At 38.3% G+C, this 16,473-nt stretch overlaps 1 protein-coding gene across 7 annotated transcripts in view; it reads right to left on the reverse strand.

Annotated features, from left to right (window-relative positions):
- APP (amyloid beta precursor protein) overlaps positions 1-16,473 on the reverse strand; it is a 277,465-nt gene that overhangs the window by 95,188 nt on the left and 165,804 nt on the right. For 2 of the 7 annotated variants that reach the window (XM_057545412.1, XM_057545411.1), the window contains exons 7-8: positions 8,140-8,307; positions 5,484-5,540 (exon numbers count right to left, since the gene is read on the reverse strand). The exons of 2 other annotated variants lie outside the window; for them this stretch is intronic. In XM_057545412.1, the coding sequence (XP_057401395.1) occupies positions 5,484-5,540; positions 8,140-8,307 (225 nt within the window). The remainder of the gene's footprint in view (positions 1-5,483; positions 5,541-8,139; positions 8,308-16,473) is intronic. 3 more of the 7 variants (XM_057545414.1, XM_057545413.1, XM_057545415.1) reach the window with 2 other exon arrangements.

Here is a 16,473-nt window from a genome sequence, read left to right on the forward strand (position 1 = left end):
TCAAATAAGGTAAAGACGGCTATGGTCTTAGAATGTGGTAGAGAGCACTTTTTTGGCACAGATGGAGAACTTCCGTATCAGGGACACCATCAAATTTAACTGCAAATGCACCAAATGCTCATTTTAGTTCTGATTCTGTAATCACTGCATAGTGCCCCTTTCCTATTCATATTAAATTTAGACAGCAAGAACGGGGCGTCAAAAGTAGGGACATGGTGAAAAATTGCCGCTATCATTTTGATATCCGTTTGTTTCCTCAATCTCTAGGGTGACATATAATTTTAAGGTTGTAACGGGCTCAGGATGCAAAAAGAGAAATAACCACGTCTTCAGACAGTAACAACTATGACTACCTCTCTAAACAGAGGCCATGAATGGCATGTAATCAATATACTAATGTTAGAGTCTAACAGGAAAATTTGGTTGGTCTCCTTTCATCAGCAAAAAGGCAATTTATCTCTATAGCACTGACAACAGAAGATAAAAGTAAATTAAGACCCATACAGTCATTGCCTCATCATTGAAAATCCTATTTTATACAGAGCTAGCAATGCTGTCACATGAAATGGCTGTGATTTATATGATGGGTGGCAATGAGGATAATTTATATATAGGAAATACAAACCTGTAAAGGAAGATTTGATGCGAAAATTTCATCTCTCCACACGGCAGAGCTTATAGACTGACACCCCAACTTCAAAAAAGAGGAAAAAAGTCTCTCCATTTCTCTAATTGCAAAATAACTAAGATCCTAATGCATTCTAAACTCAAGTATTTATCAAGTCCCAGTTAGATGAGACATTTATAATGTGAAAATAGTCTGTGATCCTTACATGTGGTACCAGACTCTACAAAAAAAAGAACAAAGGCACTTTCCCCTGACATGCCCTTGTAACACACTTATTTTATAGTCAGTGCAGTCATAGTTGGCAGACTATCAATGCATCATGTGGACATAAGGTAATAAGAATGTAACCTATGCTGCGTTTACTCTAGTCATGCTACATTTCTTTTTTATGTCTTATGGACATGTACTGATGTGGGAATTTTGTCAAATATGTGAAATGAGCATGAACGAATCAATGCTGGTGTTATTTTTATTAATGTCTATATCCTATTTAGCCCAATGCACCAAAATGTAAGAGCAACTTCAAATCTGAATCTAAAAACCATATGTGAAGCCATAGCGACAACCACTGGCATCTAGGATGTCTTAACCTTCAGTTATTGTTTTTTGTCAATTTGTCAGAGCTATGCTCTATTTCATTAATGGTGGATCATAAAAGGATGACCTGCCACCGTCACTTGATGCTCAACAGATGAGTTCAAAAAGTCAAAATCTTCAGTATTGTCCACTTTTATAGAAACTGTAGCCGTAAAAGCCACATGGAACTGTTAACCTCTATGGAGGTCTTAAGGATAAAACCAATTTCATTCTACTCCAGACTTCCACAGCCATGTTTCCTTCCACTTGTGCATTTTAGTTTATATTGTTATTTAATTCCAGCACATACTTGAGTCTCATCACATTGATAAAACTGTCAAGTTATTGAAAGTAGGGTATCTGGTTTAGTTTGCTGGTGTCCCTTGAAATACCTAGCTTAGTACCAGCATGTCCCAGGCTCAAAAGTAACAGCTTTATTAAACCAGGGGTTGGACTGCTGGTCTCTTTTAGTAAATAATGTTTTACTGGAACACAGCTGTATCTATTCATTTACCTATTGTCTGAGGCTGCTTTCACACTACAACTGACGAGTTGAGTACTTATAACAGAGACCAGTTGGGCTGTGGAACCTAAAATATTGACTCTTTGGTCTTTAACAGAAAATTTTTGCCGACTCTTTCATTTAACTATCTAGTTACTCTTCTTTGGAAATATTGTAGCTAAAGAACAGAGCACACACGTAATGAGCAGTTTTTACTGTTCTTAGTAAATGAACTTTTTTTCTTTTTTGTTAAATGCTGGTTTGCTGAGCAAATCAATTCTTTTCAATCTTAGGGTTTTTCACTATGGTAGCTTGGTGGAAAAAAAGCCATTCTTTTTATCCTGACAATTTCTGGATACAAAAGGTGAGGCTTCTCATACTTGTCAATGCAATAGATTGTATCGGCACTGATGTGACATGTAATTTAATGCACCACCGTGTCTTTTAATTGTTTGTAAGAATGCTTGGCAGTTTCATAAAAATATGAGTTCTCTTAGTATCAGAGAATGTGCTAACGGGAACTAATATTTGCTCTTTCACAATCAGAAGAACAAGTATAGTTAAGAACAATGGTTCAGGGCTTCCCTGGTGGCGCAGTGGTTGAGAATCTGCCTGCCAATGCGGGGGACACGGGTTCAGGCCCTGGTCTGGGAAGATCCCACATGCCGCGGAGCAACTGGGCCCGTGAGCCACAACTACTGAGCCTGCGCGTCTGGAGCCTGTGCTCCGCAACAAGAGAGGCCGCGATAGTGAGAGGCCCGCGCACCGCGATGAAGAGTGGCCCCCGCCGCTTGCCGCAACTAGAGAAAGCCCTCGCACAGAAACGAAGACCCAACACAGCCAAAAAAGTAAATGGATAAATAATAATTAAAAGTGCTAATAATTTAAAAAAAAAAAAAAAAAGAACAATGGTTCAAGTCTGCCCAAAGACTAGATGGCCTTGGTATTCTGACAGGACACTGCACCTCTGGGACTAAGGTGGCACATTCCATTCAAACGACACACAGTACGTTATTCACAGTGCCACAACTCACTGCAGGTAAAGGGGTCAAAGTCATTGGTCATTCTCTTTGGCCAGACCCCTTGGTGCAGTTGGCTGGCTTGAAATTGGCATGATGCTCTTTGAGATTAAAAGCATCCGTTTGCCTTTGGAGATGCAATCTGATGGGAAGAACACTAGCGGAAAAAAAGATCATACTCTCATGATGTTTACGTTTGAAACATAAACTTATCAATAAATATTTCTGTAGTAATTTTATTGTTCACAAACACTGCACTGGGCCAAGTGAATGTGAAACCTTTGTATCATCCTAACCCAAATGGGCAGACACAAAATTCATGTCAGAAGCAACTCAAGTTTCATAAGATTTTTAATTCCAAATGGGAAAGGGCTTTTTTTTAAAGGACTCAAATCCATAAATTTATGAGTAAAATGAAAGCTCTTAGCCTCATGTCTCTACCCTCTCTACCTGTAGATTAGATTCTTACCTATGATAACAAAACCAAAAAAATCAAGTGTCCCTTAAAATTGCAATGCTCAAAATCGGTTTTTATGACAAAGATTTAAAATCTAGAAATGCCTAATTATAATAAGAAGTCTTGACGGGAAAATTATTGTATTTATAATGTAGACCATCACACATTTTCTCCACACAAGCAATCTTTTTTTTTTTTCAAGCAATCTTATTATCAGTTTAACTGAAGAGCTTTGTCTAGCTCATTTCACATTTATTATTTCACCAGAAGCAACTCAGACTGAGAAACCTAGAAGACCACCCACCTTTGTGAAAAAAGATGTCCTCCGATTAGCCCTAGGTTGGTGAAGCAGCCAAGGGCAAGCCCCAGCTGTCTCATCAAACGGGCTTGCTCACCTTTCTCAGTTTGGCTCATTTTCTCCCACGCCAGTCTGCTATCTGCATTTGACCTCCAGATGACTATGACTTTTTCAATTCAAATGTACAGCTTTGCTATAAATAAGAGAGCATAGCTGCACAGGCTATAAATAACTAGAAATTATATGCTTTCTCTAGTCTGTTTGGACTAGCGTTGCAAAACCCTTCACTTTCTGTGATTGAACAGTCTCTGTAGAAAGACAAGAAAATACAGCTGCCAAAAATCACCCTCGCCCTCCTATAATGGAAAGGTGTCATGATCCCACACACACTACAAGTAGATGGAGAAAATTACTGGGAAAGAGAAAATTACAAGAGATTGTCAATGTCTGTTTTGAAGAGTTGAGGACACAAGTACAGTACCTCACGAAAATAAATTTATCAAATGATGACGTTCATTCCCAGTAATTAATAAAAACAGAAAAAGACAATTCTTTCATATGCTTACAAATGATATAAAATGAAACAAAGTAAAAATAATGACTGTTTTGTAAAAGGGTGGGAAAGATTTAATTTACTGATACACGCTGTATTCATGGCATTTAGGAAAAAATGTTTTTAATATCTGTCATCCACTTCCCATGATTTTCTGCATTCTTAAAATGTGCTTCTGAAGCTCATATGTAATTTTTCTAACCGGGAAAACAATATCAGAACCAAATAGTTGGCCATTTGGAGTGCAGGGCATAGCCACACGTGTCATTTAAGTTTCAAACCTGGTCCTGCCACATTTGTTGGCTGGGGACAAGTCACCAAGCTCTTGAAGCCTCATTTTCTCGTATGCACAAAGGAAATGAGGAAAATGGCCTCAAAATATTCTTGAGAAAAAGAAATGATCTATGAAAAATGTCTCGTAAAAATGTAACACGCCATGCAGCTCAATGTACTATCAAGCCCACAGTATAAAATCTAGAGTTCTCCTTAGTTCTTCTATGTCTGCCCACTTGCCATACTCTCAACTATAGTTTATCTTTTTTAAGAAAAGATCGTTAGCTTCATCAATTGTGAGACTAGGTGTTTTTTTTTTCCAGGATGATATAGATAAATGCTAATTTTCACTATACCTAAGCTACAACCGAAATTGTGTCTCTTCCCCCAGCAACCATAAGCATCCATAGCATATATCATCCCTAACCTAATGCTGGAGGAATCTATTCTGGGATATAATCCACATTTCAACATGAGTATTTGTGTGTTTGACAACACATTTTTAAACAAAGCTAGACTGATAGGCCAACTGAAATCATCACAATGCACAGACATTATAAGGTAGGTTGATATAATATTTCTTTATAGGAAGCTCTTTCCCTACATCTTAATGATGAAATCAGAAGATGGGCACTTCTGTCCCACTAGTGTGCCTTCAGGGAGGGGACGGAGAGGTCTTGACTTCTAAAAGCGGCCGTATACTTCCTAAAGCATAACAGCTGTCTTGAAACACACCCAACTGAAGCCTTCACCTATGTTATTAGTCCATAAAGTTAGTACAATGCATGCTTATTAAATATTTTTCTGGGAAACAAGTCACTTAGACACACAGGCTTTTTGCTAAATCGTGCCATCTTGTGAGCTTTAGGAAATAAAATACTGATGCCAAATAAAACACAAAGTAACATTGTATATACAATATTTTATAGAACCACATGAAATAAAAAGGAAACTGATCAGAAATAGAAGAAGCTTAGTCAAAGCTCTTAGCCCAACAGTGCAAGTTATCTGGCAAAACTAGACGTAATTACAAGCAAGGCAATGGAAATAAACATTTTGTTAAAAGACAGGTGTTCAAGAAACACAAAACCATGCAAAGGTGAGGAGGCTGGAGCTACAATCCAGCCATGCAATGTACCCCTCCCCCCTCCCCTCCCTTGAGTGAATGACAACATACGTTTAACAGGATCTTGGGGAAGAGGTTCCTGGGTGGTCTTGAGTAAACTTTGGGACACTATGGAGAAAATAAGAGAACATAACTAAAAACAAAAATGGAAACATGGGAATGACGGATGAAACTCACTCACACGATTCTACTGACCAAAGGAAATAACAAAAATGAAAACATTGAATTAAAAACAAAAACTAAACAAATATCCTGAGCTTGGGCCCCAGCATGGGACCACGGTAAACACACAAACAAGAGATATTTTTCCACAAAAACATCTTGGATTGTGGATATTCTGTCTCTGATAGTACATCCCAGTACCCCGTGGAAGGATTTCTTGCTCCCTTCTCCCTCCTTAGTGCTGGGATCACCAATTCCCATCCGTCCCGTCTTCATGGTATCTCTATTCTTTTCACCCATTCCAAGGGCAGCCCTGGCCGTCGGCTCTGGCTCCTGATTGAAGCTTTTACTCTCCACTTACGTCTGTCCACTCTTCTAACTGGCCTTCAGCCTCCCGTGTTTGCTCTCTGGATACGTTATTCTATAACCCACCTCCCCTGAAACTAAGTACTGACTGTTTGTCCATTACACCTTTGTTGGGAACATCTATCTTTTGCAAATTTCTTGGCAACGGTTGTGCCACGCAGAGCACCTCCAGAGACCTGTGGTGCCCATGGCTCTTGCTCCCAGTCTGAATCAAATCAAACTAATCAAATGCAGAGGATGTGCAGTGAGGGTAATAGTGAGATTTTTGGGGGGGGGGGCGGAGGATAATTTTTAATTTTTTTTTTTTTTTTTTTTGGCGGCACTGCGGGGCATGCAGGATCTTAGTTCTCTGACTAGGGATTGAACCTGCGCCCCCTGCAGTGGAAGCGCTGCGGCCTAACCACTGGACCGCCAGGGAATTCCTGATAATTTCTAATTCTTGATGCAAATTCATCACTGCTAATAACTTTTAAAACCCTCTTTCTTATTATATATATATGTATATATTTGTATATATACCCACACATACATAGTTATATTTCAAAACAGAAATCCACCCCAGGGAAAGGGAGAAAAAAGTTGGAAATCTGCCAGAATATCTCCCCCAGCAGGGAAACCAGCGAGAATCATTATAACAAAAGCCCTTTGTTTAAGAGGCTCCAGGCAACAGAATCCGCCATTGTCCTCCAAGTTACCCGACCTAATTAACGTTTTTGTTTGAAACTCAAGAAAGGAGTCTTTTGAGCTGGAAGCCACAATCTTCCTGTCAGAGCCAGAAAAGAAGCCCTTGGGGTTACCAGTTCCTAAACCTGTTCTCACACAGGGTAGAAGGGGAGTCATCTCTCACCCAAGAGACCAACAGGAACTTTTCCAGTAGATTCCGCTTAGATACTGGGCTTCACAGTAGAAGGTGTTGATATTGCAGACCCTTTGTTGTTTAGCTTAATCTTATGATCACACTGGGAAACAATTTATATAATCCCTGGGAATCCTAGGCAGGAAATGGTTGCTGTCACTCTCACCAGAACAACGGGAAAAAGGCAGGAGTCTCTCAAAAAGAGAAACGCCTAATTATTGAGTTTAACCTTTAATTTATCAAGTTGAGTAACTATTCCTTGAGTAGATCACACTTCCTTCTAGTGGAATAGATAGATAGATACATAGGTAGGCAAGTAGATAGATAGACAGGTAGGCAGATAGATAGACAGACAGACAGACAGATCGATAGACAGATCGATAGACAGATCGATAGATAGATAGATAGATAGATAGATAGATAGATAGACAGACAGATAGATAGATAGATAGATAGGGGATTTAATGTGAAAGGCTGTTAAGAAGAACAGAGGTCCCAAATGTTTGGTGTGTTACCTCTGGAGAACTATCTCTGTGGAAATAGTTTTAGCTTGCATTTAAGTCATCATGATTTCATTTATTTATTCCCCCTGAGTTATGAAAAACTTAAAGTGCAAGAGAAAAAGGCTTGGAAAATTATATTCCCTGAACCTTAGTCACTGAAGGCTTCTAACGCTAAGTGAGGAGTTTTCTTCTGTCCATTCCAAGATAAGACACGAAAACTCGCCATTGCAAACGTCCCTGTGTGAGCTCAGGTGCCACTGGGGCATTTCTATCCTCTGGCATCTGAAGTGCAGGTGCTCAGCTCAAGCCCATTCCCTCGCCACCCCGATAAACGTCACGTGTTATGAAATGATACTCATCACGGCAGTACGTCTTGCCAGTGGCACGGAAGCGTCATCAGCCAGGCTTCCGGTGGTAACCCTTATTTGCACGTGGAGTGCACATGCAGAGGCCCGAACACAGAGGTACACAGACAAACACGTAAGTATACATTTGCAGAAACAGCTGAGAAGACAAAACAGCAACTCCAGCTTGGCTTAAAGAGAAGCCCTCAAAAGTCCCTCGAGACTGCAAGACGGATGCACCACAGCTAGTACAGGAACACATCCACGGCCATGCTTTATTAGAGAGAGACGGAGATGTGTGCTCATGACTGAACGCCCTGGAGGAGATGCCCGGCAATTAGAGACATTGACAGAAACGTGGTTAGTGGTAGCAACAGACCCATTCCCGAGAACCAGGAAAACCAGTCTGTTACAAAGAGCAGAGTCAGCGGCGAGAAGGATGAAAAGGTGGCCAGGCTGGAGGAAGGTCCACTTACTGACGCTGCCACACACGGCCATGCAGTACTCCTCTGTGTCAAAGTTGTTTCGGTTGCCGCCACATCCGCCGTAAAAGAACGGGGCGCACTTCCCTTCGGTCACATCAAAGTACCAGCGGGAGATCATTGCTCGGCATGGCCCCGTCTCGGCTTGTTCAGAGCACACCTCTAATCAGAGGAGATGTGGGGAACCACATTTAGCATGAAAAGGTACGGCTGGCTGTTCATGTACACATGTTCGCTATTCTTAACGCGTTAGGCCTCCCAGTGGTAATTGGGCTGGGTTTATCCAGCAGCATCTGCCAGACATTTACTGAGGAATTTAATTATCTACCAGGACTTTAGAATTACTTCTGAAACAAAGCAGTGCATGCTCGTCTGGTTTAATGAGTGTAGCTCTCAGTAGTAATAAAAGGATTCCAGCTAGAGGTGAACAGACCTTTTCGGTGCTTTCAGATTAATATTAAATGCCTGAAGATGTGCGCACATCAAAATATTTCTTCCCTATAAAAAATAAACTTCTCTTTTAAATAATTTCAAGGCAACTTTAAAGGTAAAAGGATTATGTCTGGTTATGATGTGAAAAGTTTAACCCCTCACAAACACCTGATTGTCTTCCTTGAATAAATGACTGCCTTGACTTAAAGTATAAACTAATTGTACATATTCTGAATGTGATCCAGTTTTCAGAGAGACCCAGTCTGTCCACTGACTATATTTGAAAACATACATAAAACCTGTGAAAGTGACTTCAAGTCGATTACGTTAACTCTAATTAAAGACAAATTTTTCTTTGAATATTGGTCTGTCCCTTGGCCAAAAATGGTTCAAATAACAAAACACAAACAACTCCCATTTGTTAATACATACCATACATTGTTTTACATTATAACACAGCTTACCTGTCAACATGCCTTGCCACCCTCACCAAAATCAGGTTCATAATCCCTGATTGACTGAAAGTGTAGCAACCTGTAGGATTCCATTCGTAAAGTTATTGCAGTTAGAATTAGAACTCTACCTCCCGTGTATATTCCATGTTTGTTAGAAGTCAAAACGATTTTCCTACTCGGTTTGCGTCCCACCCTAGCTAGGCTTATAGAGATCCCTCTGACACCTCAGCACACTCAGATGTCTTGCTTATTCTTAGTTTTACTAACATGCCAGGGAAAAGCAACCTTCTTCTAAAAGACAAAAATTCATGCATAACTCAGAGCTTCCCATTAGGAATATTCAACAGACTGCTCTAGGAAGAGTCTCATCAATCAATCACTCAAAGACAAAGATCCACAATGTTGACGTAAAAGGAACTACTGTTTTGCTTTTCTCTACACATACCACTCATTGTTCTTTCCACTCAAGGTAAAGAGGTGATGGCAAAACCAGAAGCTGCTGCCATCATGATGATGTCAGTAGAGTAGGGAAGGACAGTCAGCCCTGAGCCCAGAAGGCAAGTGTCAAGCTCTCTGCAGGAGAAGTGTCCCGTGTAATAGAGGTCTAAGATGACTCTGGCTCTCTTTGGATAGTTTTAGGATGGAAACAACTGGCTCCAAGAGCATCAAGCTCAACATCACCCATCATTCTGGTCATCTCATTTGATAGTTACTTTCAAAGTCCATGCTTGCCAAGCCATGATGTGTTTCTAGTTAGTTTTCTTTATGGAATTTTCCTGTATGATAAAAATCTGCCAAACTGTTGACACAGTATCCCATCCAGCTGGTAATTTGATTTATTCCCCAGATTAAACGACTAGTATTCTAATTTACAAAGGATTAAGTTAGTTTTGGTGTGTGTGTAGGGGGGTCTGATCACCTCTGAGTTACTGACAAAGCAGCTTCTGGGCTGCAGAGCTAGAAACCATGCGTGTCCACATGTGGGGTCCCTGCAAACCACAGCTATCAGCTGTCTCCACTCCTGGATGTTATCTTCTCTCTCTCTTTCTCTCTCTCTCTGTTGTAAGAAACATGTACAGGTTGGCTTTACCCTCCTTTTCTATACCTCCCTCACCAATCTGTACATGTTCATGTGATGTGCTTTCCTGTTTCTAACACATAATGATACTCATCCTTGTACCGATTCCAAAAAGACTGCCAGGCAACCGTGTCTTCTGAGCCTACACTGTGACTGAAGTTGCAAGTGGTTTCTGCTACAAAGAGAGGCACAGAAACACAACCCTAAGTCACAGGAGCGTGGGCAACAAACCTCACTGTGTCTCAACAATTCATGCTGCTCCTCACGTTTTATACCTCTTACAGCACCAAATACGTATCTTCTGATACTTGCCTGCCACAGGTCCATTTATACATCACAGCTGTGCAGGGGCAGATAACGTCTTTATGCTACATCCAATGTACTAAATAAAACTGGTAGAATTTCGGGTGGGTGCAAGTTAAGTAATGGGATCTCAAAGGAGTTAATCCATGATAGATATTTGCCCTTGTATGTGACCTAATACGATTTCTTACTTTTCACGAAAGCAAAACTTCTGGGTCTAGAACCCAGGTGATATTACAATATATTGCCATTTTCCTATACTACAGGTGAAACATTCATTTTTATTTCATTCATTTTTGTTTTTCTTCTGCCTCATTCTAAATGGCTATGAAACCCTCTGTTACAGATAATTGGTAGAGCCCCAGTCAAGAAGAAAAAGCATTCAGGACTCAAAATTCATTTATATGTCAACTAAGCAAATAAAAGAAATAAACTACCTGAGGAGCCTACAATTCTTGCTGGAGTTTCCAGTTATAAGACCCTTGACTCATCTGTCCCTAAAGGCAAATAATCTCCATTTGGAGCGTTTTGTTGGTTCTCCCTGACATTATCATGGCTTGTTGGCACTCCTGACTTTAAATGGGCCCAAATACTTTCATGATTTTGGTGTGTGTGGACATAGTGGGGAATAAGAATCAATCCCACGGTACTCACATACGAGAGGATATTCGAGATAACGTGGTCAGGAGTTGGTATGACAGCATATGATAATCAAATGTCAAATATATAATATATGGAGCAACAGACACATGTGAGCCAAGCGGAACAGGAGTGAGAATGCACCTGTCACTTTGGAACCTCTCATCTGCTGACATGGAGAATTGTGCGCCAGACGCTCTGTACCAGAGCAAGCACGGACAAGTGATAAAGGGTATCTCATTGTCATCCCTCCAATGATCAGCATTGCTGATCAGCCATCAACCTCGCCTTTCCTAGCACTTTCTTTCTGGCAATGACTAGAACATCAACGTCCTAGAGCAGTAAAGCTGATTTCAGAGGGAAATCTTGAGTGGGATGGATTTTCATCTCTCACTCATAACTGTATTTCTACTCTGCTGTAGAGCACGCAAGTGTTTGATCTCTCTGACCTTTTCTCTAACCCTTCTCTTTACAGAAGCATGGTCCATGCAATTGAAAAGAGAACCTTTCATCAGTCTGGGAGAGGGTGAGGGGTAGTCATGGGGTCAGCACTGGGGAAGTATTATGTTAATGCCTTTACACACGGTATTAATAAGTATAAAGGAGATGGCCAACGACTCTCCCAAGAGAGCGAGAAGAAGGAGCACACACTTGGGCTGAAGAAGTGTTAAGTGGTCAATGTCAAGTTCATAGCTGTGATATTATGCTATAAATGGGGAAAACTGGGTGAAGACTATTCAGGATATCTTTCTATTAATTCCTTCACTGCATGTAAATCTACAATTATCTGCAGAAAATGTAAGAGAAAAAAATCTCACATTAAGAAACATATAACGTTATATAACATATAACTCCCAACATATAACGTTGGGAGTTAACGTTGGTAGTTCAGTTTGCCTTGGAATTCTATCTTGTCTCTTTCCCTGAATCATTTATCGTTTCAGAGTAATTTCCCTGAAGGGCTACAAATTTCAGTTTGAGAAACATTCCTTTAACTTCCTTTCTAGCACTGAGAAATTACCAGGAAATCTATCCACTCAAGATCCTAACAAAGTAAAACAATTTTAAAGAATTAAGCCTGAAATATATAATTTGAAAGCTCCATGACAAGATTCAGAGAAAAAGAAATCTCGACACATTTTATTATTTTTTCAAGACATTTTAAATGCTTATGTTTACATTATTATTTTTCTGAATAGAGAAACCTTTTCCTTCCTAATCTTTTGGAAACACTGAAAAAATTCAGTGAAAAACGTGTTTCATATTCATTGCTATAATCAGCCAGTGCAAAATTATTTACAAAATCATCCACAAATGTAGAGCATGTAAAATTAGATCTTATATAATTGTAACTTCAAACAGAATTCATCTGAAAATTAAAACTGCAGCTTCCTTTTCTCATCTTCATTCTCTTCTCAAAATCTAAAATAATAAATGAAAAGATGAACATTTAAAAATTATTTGCTAACTTTATTTTTTGAATTCCAATCCACCTTTGTTTCTATTCAAAGTAAATGTTACATATAATAATGAAGGAGAAAATTTGCCCAGAATTGAAGTAGGGATACTTCTCAAAGAGAATGTTTCAAGTTAGATAGAAACACAGGCAAGACTTAAACATCTAAGGAACTATGATCTTTGCTTATTCATATTTAATTCTTAGACTTTTAAGATCACAAATAGGTTTCCTAATATTCACCTAGTTGAATTCTTCTGGCAAGGAAGGCTTATCTCTTCTTTTATAACAGCTCTATTCACCTTTCAAGATAAAGACCATTTAATAAACTGAAATGCTAGTGTACACACAACAGTATGAAAGTGTTCATGTGCTTAAAAAAAAAAGCATTAAGCATTTTATATCTTTTAAGGTAGGTCCTTGCTGAGATTTGTGCTGGTTTCAACACTAAATTCCATTATCTAAAAATCAGTAGTATACAAATATACTATTTAATATTGGTACAATATTTAATATTTTATTAAAGTATTAATATTAATATTTTATTAAAATATATAATATTTCCTACATTATATAAAATGATTATGCAATTCACTGTTCAAAATGTGATGCTTAACCACAAAAAATTAACTCTGAATAGATGTCAAATTGGAGCAAAATTTTTTTTGGACAACCAAAATTAGAAAGCTAATTTTACACTTAAAAAAAAAATTCAACATAAAGACAGCTGTGAAAGTGGCAACTAGGATAAGGAGAAAATCCCCATTTTCAAGAGTACAGTTATTATAATGCCTTCTTAAAAAGCAGGGCTAACAGAGTAGCAAGTAATAGCTTTCAATAAAGCACTAACTAAAGAATAATCTCATAATGTAAAGCTTTTTATTATTATTTCATTTAAATAACTGAATTTCAATTATTCTAAGACTATAGGAATGTATGTGAAATAAAACCGTGCATTATATGGAATGCATAAAGTTTAAATTTACAAATTTTGAGAAAGTAACCACTTGAATAATCAAACCAATCAAACTAGAGAGTTACTTATAGAAACCTAGGAATTATATATTCTGATATTGTTTAAAAAAACAAAAAAAGTAGCATAATTCCTCCTATGATACAAGAATATGTACACAATTAAGGTTCATTTAAGTTAAAAATGACGTATCTCGCAGTTTTAAACTAAAGTAGAAAGGGCAAATGTATGAAGACAAATATAATTTGGTCTTGTGACAAATTACTTGTTTAATATTAACAGTAAAATAAAATGAAACAATGACAGAAGTATAGAAACCTACTAAATATGCTTATCTTTAATATTTCAAATAAATGTTGATTTACCTGCCTAATCATTCAATCTGTTAATAATGAAAATGGCTGACCTCAATGCTGTTTTATAACAACTTCACTTTTCAGCCAGATTAAATCATTCCACCATGCTAGAAAACCAGTTATTTTTTAAGAATTTATTTTTTGCAACAATAGATGCATGTACTTTTAATGGGTAAGAGTATTTATAATATGCTTGCAAATAATAGCAAACAGTAATAAAAAAAACATGCCCAATAGAAAATTCCCCTAATTGAACAATAGTGATCAGATATTTATTACCTACTAATCCTATTTTACTAAATAGAGGCATGTAAAATTAGGCAAGCAAATTTGAACTAAAGTCTTATGACAAATCTCACTTAAGCCCCAAATATGGGTTGAAATATAGAAACAAATGATGGGAACAGCTGTGCATGGTAATGAAATCACTGACTCAGAATGAAATGACGGGTGCTAATTTGTCACGGAAGCCTCTAGAAGATATCTGCAGTTGGCTTGCCTTTTACTGAATTGTGTTGATTCTCTAAGGCTATCCAGTACATGTGTCATTCGAGTTACACCTGGCCCGATCCTCACTTCTCTCAATGATGAAAGATTACTTATAAAAACGCCACCTGAAAAAGTACTTGTAAAGTGTTCAGACTAACCATGCTCTCGTGTTGGTGACGCTGGTGGGCATTCACGAAAGGGCACTGCTAGTTTTCCTAATACCTTTGTTTTCTGTTTGTCACAGGAATAAACTTATTCGTCATCGAGCTGTGTGGTTAGTCTGAAGCACAACACAATATTACAAGAAGCTCTAAACTCTGGTAAGACAAGATATCATGTCCTTTGCTGGAAATAAGAGGAAGAGATTTTTCTTCTTGACTGAGAGGTGAGGTATGCTGGGAAATCTGACTGTGTCCGGAAAACCACAAAAATAGAACTCTCTGATTTATACTGTTTGTCGACTTCCATGGTGTAAATACTCCCACCATTGGTATTTCAAGCTACCGATGCTAGTGGCTCACAAAATTCCTCAATACTTGAATAATCAGCTTTTACACTAGCAGGAGTCAGCTATACCATATCTATGAGAGGAAATAGGGGCACAGGTGAAACTAGGAACAGTTATATAGTTCGGGAAATTGTAACAGTTTTCTAATTTGCTCAGTCGTGAGAGTTGAATTTTAACAACATTACTCAGTAAGTAGACCTATCAGGATTCTCTCATACTTGGTGACATGTGATACTATAGTAAGAGCAATGACACCATAGATAATGATGGTTTCACCACCATAAATAAGAATAATTTTCCTTTTCAGTTTCTTACTCTGTCTCAATCTAAATCTGCACAGTATGGGGGCAGGTAATGCTACTAGAGACCATTCCTCAAAGTGTAGCCAGCCAGTGGACCAGTAGGACCCGCATCACCTGGGACTCAGGACCTACCCCAGACCTACTGTCTTAGAATCTGTGTTTACATAAGTAAATTTAAGGGACAGAGACAACCCCACCCTCACAGTTAACACTGGAACTGTCTTACCACTATTAACTCAATATAGTGCACTTTTAACAAAGTGAACTATTCTAAACTCCTTTTACTGTTTCAAGAGTCTCCTAGTTTTGAAAATTTGCACTGCTGTCTTGAAGGCCAAGGGGTTTTCCTGAACATCGTTTAAAAAATGTGTTTTTATTCAAGTGTAGTTGACTTACAATGCTGTGTTAGTCAAAGGTGTACAGCAAAGTGACTCAGTTATACATACATACGTATATCTATTTTTTTCAGATTCTTTTCCCTTATAGTTATTGCAAAATATTGAGTAGAGTTCCCTGTGCTATACAGTATGTCCTTATTGGTTATCCATTTTATGTATGTAGTGTGTATATGTTAATCTCAAACTCCTAATTTATCCCCACCCCCTCCTTTTGCCTTTGGTAGCAGTAAGTTTGCTTTCTATGTCTGTGAGTCTGTTTCTGTTTTGTATATAAGTTCATTTCTATCTTTTTTTTAGATTCCACATGTAGGTGATATATTTGTCTTTGTCTGGTTTACTTCACTTAGTATGACAATCTCTAGGGCCATCCATGTTGCTGCAAATGGCATTATTTCATTCTTTTTTGTGGCTGACTAATATTCCATTGTACAGATGTACCACTGAACATCATTTTTGTATGAGATTCGTTCAGTCTTGCTTCCTCCTGACTTCTTACTCTTCCACTAACAGAATCCCAAAAGGTCAGATGTTGGAAGAGGTGATGATAAGTTTTTAGGGGGGCAAAATGATCCAAGGCTGAGAGAAAAAGGTGTTTAGGTTGAAATTCACCTTGCTTAAAAACTCCAGAAAGCATTTTTCTACAAGGCAACTAAATATTTCCATTAAAACACACAACTGTTACCTGCCCAAGGAATCAGAGCCCCTACTCAATCGGACATATGGATTAGCTAAAAATTAGCTGAAAATGACATGCATGTTTAAATGAACTGTTCTTCCATTTGCTGGATTTCTTTTACTAGGTTTGATGTTTTTCTTAATTGCAAACTCTGTGTTGTGGAAATACATACAATTGTCAACATTTGCATATTTTTTTGAACAGCAACTGATTTGGGGAAAAGCATAAAAAAGACTAGAATTTTTAAAAACCTGGTTTCTGGA

Source organism: Balaenoptera acutorostrata, chromosome 4, assembly GCF_949987535.1.
Source record: "Balaenoptera acutorostrata chromosome 4, mBalAcu1.1, whole genome shotgun sequence".
NCBI lineage: Eukaryota > Metazoa > Chordata > Mammalia > Artiodactyla > Balaenopteridae > Balaenoptera > Balaenoptera acutorostrata.